Genomic DNA, 3,449 nt, shown 5'->3' with positions numbered 1-3,449 from the left:
TTTAGATTGTTGTTTTAAAAAATGGAAATAAATTGTACTCAATGCTGTTTGAGAGAAATGGCATTGCATTTAATCAAGGAAAATATCCTACAATACTTAAGTGGGGTAAAGAGAAAATAGATGTGTGAAAAATATGATTAGGATAGATGATCAAAAGTTTGATCAAAGGTTTATGGTAAAGGAAGGAACAGTGAAGGCTAGATTGTTCGTTGAGATTAAAAGGACTGAAACCACAAGTTTGCATGTTGAGAATTTTAAATAGTCACATTTCACAAGGTGGTGATAGCCACCAGAAGTCTAAGTATGCATGGGAGCAGCCAGATACAAATCTGCCAAGAACAAAGATTCTCAATGACATAGGTGAAGTGCAGAAATAAAATCTTTATACATAATATAATGTACAGTTTGACAAAGCATTTACATGGCAGGCATGCTCTGTAAAAGTGGCACAATGTAACAGCACTATTTTAAAAAATCCTGTAAACTGTACACAATCTCCACCTTGTTATAACAAAACTAATACAAAATACCTTTTTGTACAAGTCAAAAAATATTCTACATGTATTCACTGGTCAAATGCAGCAAAGAGTGTGGATCAAAGTTCCCAAAGTGAAATACAAAATCTGAAAGTGGGATACCATTTACACACAAGTGGCTAAGGAAGATTAGGCATTTACCTGTTGCAAAACCAGCCTCAAAGTAACAGCTACATGCCATATTGACACGGCACCTTGCCCTGCAACCACAAAGTTGTAACAGATGCCCATTTTACCCGCCCCCAGTATCCAAGGGCCTCACACTTTCCACAATCTGGTCTGCTGCATTTGCTGCTCTCAACATTAAGGAAATAAGGCGTAGACTGGATGCTAGCCTACGTACTGCTGGCCAAAAAAAAAAGACAGCTGCCAGCCACTTCAACACACCACGCTGTTCCCTGGCCAATATGTCTCAAGATTGCTGCAGTTCCAGTGAAGCTCAGCACCAGTTGGAACACCACCTCATTTTCTGCTTTTAGGGCTGAACTCTTACCCTGTACACCAGGCCTTGTAAATCTCACAGCCTGCCATTGCACACTACCTATTGTTAGTCATTAACAGTTATTCACCCTTCTAGACAGATTGTTATCAACTCATTTGTCCAACTGCTGGTGTTCTCTCTCTTTGGGGGTCAATCCTCACGCATCATTTACTCCTTACCCTTTTTCCCCCAACCGATAAACCAACAGTTTCCTAGCCACTATCATTTGAGGAAGGGTCACTGGACCCTAAATGTTAGCTCTGATTTTTTCTTCACATGGTTCCTCACCAGCATCCACAGTTCTTTCAGTTTTTATTACCCGGTGACAGGTAAAATATTCCAGTACACAGCCACATTCAATATCAGTGGAGTATCATTCACTTTAGAAAGTGCAAGATTGTTTTTGAAGATCATTAGTTTTCAGGTTTTTCTTTTTTGTACCACTTAATACTACCAATGATGATGATCACTTTCCTATTGTGAACATAACAGACAAGAGTAGAAAGTGAAGCTGCTCATTGCCAACTGAACCTCATCTAATCCATGTGCTTGAACAAGTTTGTTTTCTTAACCAATGATACATTTTTGTTGATAACAAAGTGTGGAGCTGGATAAACACAGCAGGCCAAGCAGCATCTCAGGAGCACAAAAGCTGATGTTTCGGGCCTAGACCCTTCATCCCGAAACGTAAGCTTTTGTACTCCTGAGATGCTGCTTGGCCTGCTGTGTTCATCCAGCTCCACACTTTGTTATCTTGGATTCTCCAGCATCTGCAGTTCCCATTATCACTGATACATTTTTGTTGGTTTTGTTTGCTACACTGACATTTACAAAAAGGAGCATTTTAAATCCAGAATTAGAGATTTTTTAAAAAAATTGTATATTATTGCTTAAAGCTAAGTGAACTTGAAAATTAATTTGTTCCCATCTAAATCACAATGAAGTAATCTTAGATTATAAACATAATTTGAGTTGGTAATTATGATCTATTTTACAGTTTAAACCCTTCTCTAAGAATCTAGGTGTCTCTGTGCAGTCAGCATACATTACTTACCCAAAAGATCCAGAAATAAATACAATTACTTGACCCAGGTTTAACCTTTAGTCTGATGTTAGGAAACTAATTAGCCCCAACATCCTGGGCTACAGGAAGAAGGGGCAAAATTCAGCACTCCAACTGCTTTGAGAATTCTGGGTGATAGCAGGATCAAGTGAAGAAGCAAATTCACCCCCTTCCCCAACCCAGGACACAATAAAAAATGTGAAATGGCTACTAATTAAGTGTGTGAAGGCTACAAGCACCTATGGAACTATACCTCTGCTGAGCATTTACTTGCATAATGAGAGAAGAGGAAATATAAAGTGGAGAAATTTTACAAACTTAGGAAACACGCCAAGATTACCTTCCATCATTCATCCATGAGTTTATGAATCAATACCCAGATGGAAGGGGCTAACCCATCTGGAGTTACAACCTTCCATCCAGGCTTTCAAACAACAAGTACCTACTTATCAACACACACTGTTAGAGCCCAAGGTGTATTTTCCCTACCACTTTTCGGTTAAAAATCTTTGCAAAGCATAATATATAAATAAATAATGCAATAATTTACTACAGGCAATTTTAAGAATTCTGCTTCCCACAATATGGGGAAATTAGAAGCTTTAAAAAAAGTCTTTGAATGCCAAAAACAGCTGATTTATCCTAGAGTTGGCAGAATGCCCTGTCTCTCTCATACTGGAGATGGTATTCAAAGGGGAAATTCCGGCTTGGTCCGTTCAAAACCCACCATACATTTTCCTCCTAGGGAATATGGGGAAGGGCTACATGTTTCAGATTTGTTTCCAGATGCATAAATTAGTAGCTGTCGCAAATTTTGTTGTTGTAAACTGGCCCTACTCCTTTTGCTCGCTTCTGTAGAATGTGTCATTCAAAGTGGACAACCCTTCCTGATTCAGCATATATAACTTCATCAAGGGGAGGCCATGCAGAATTTTGGCAGAGTTCTTTCTCAAGTCTCTTATATAGTTTTCTGGAGTATTTTTTCTTGCACAAGGGCCGTAAGCACTGGTTTAATAATCCGCTGTCTATAAATCCCTGGAAAAAGAGGATTATTGTTAAATGCCATTAATCGTTAACTTCCCAAACAATCCATAGTCAAGATTTTTATTTAGCTTTGGTTTCTGATCTGCATTAGTCCACTAAATAAATCCAAAGGGCATTCTGTAGAATGTGTGGTACCTGAACAAGTAAATGCTGTGCCATAATACCGACAAGTACAGTGAACTTCATTCCCTAATCCTTTTCATTATTGCCTATCATAAGCATCCTGGAGGAAGTGGTGATGAATTACCTATCTGAACTGCTGCAGTCACTGGAGTGTAGGGACATCTATAATTATTGGAAAGGGAGTTCTAGGATTTTGACACAG

At 38.7% G+C, this 3,449-nt stretch overlaps 1 protein-coding gene across 7 annotated transcripts in view; it reads right to left on the bottom strand.

Annotated features, from left to right (window-relative positions):
• Positions 1–1,703: 1,703 nt before the first annotated feature.
• Positions 1,704–3,449, bottom strand: part of atp13a2 (ATPase cation transporting 13A2) — an 89,819-nt gene continuing 88,073 nt past the window's right edge. For all 7 annotated transcript variants that reach the window (XM_048561453.2, XM_048561455.2, XM_048561456.2 and 4 more), the window contains one exon: positions 1,704–3,115. In XM_048561453.2, coding sequence (XP_048417410.2) covers positions 2,945–3,115 — 171 coding nt within the window. In that variant the 3' untranslated portion in view covers positions 1,704–2,944. The remainder of the gene's footprint in view (positions 3,116–3,449) is intronic.

This window comes from Stegostoma tigrinum, chromosome 28, assembly GCF_030684315.1.
Source record: "Stegostoma tigrinum isolate sSteTig4 chromosome 28, sSteTig4.hap1, whole genome shotgun sequence".
NCBI lineage: Eukaryota > Metazoa > Chordata > Chondrichthyes > Orectolobiformes > Stegostomatidae > Stegostoma > Stegostoma tigrinum.
This window is presented reverse-complemented; position numbering and strand designations above follow the sequence as displayed.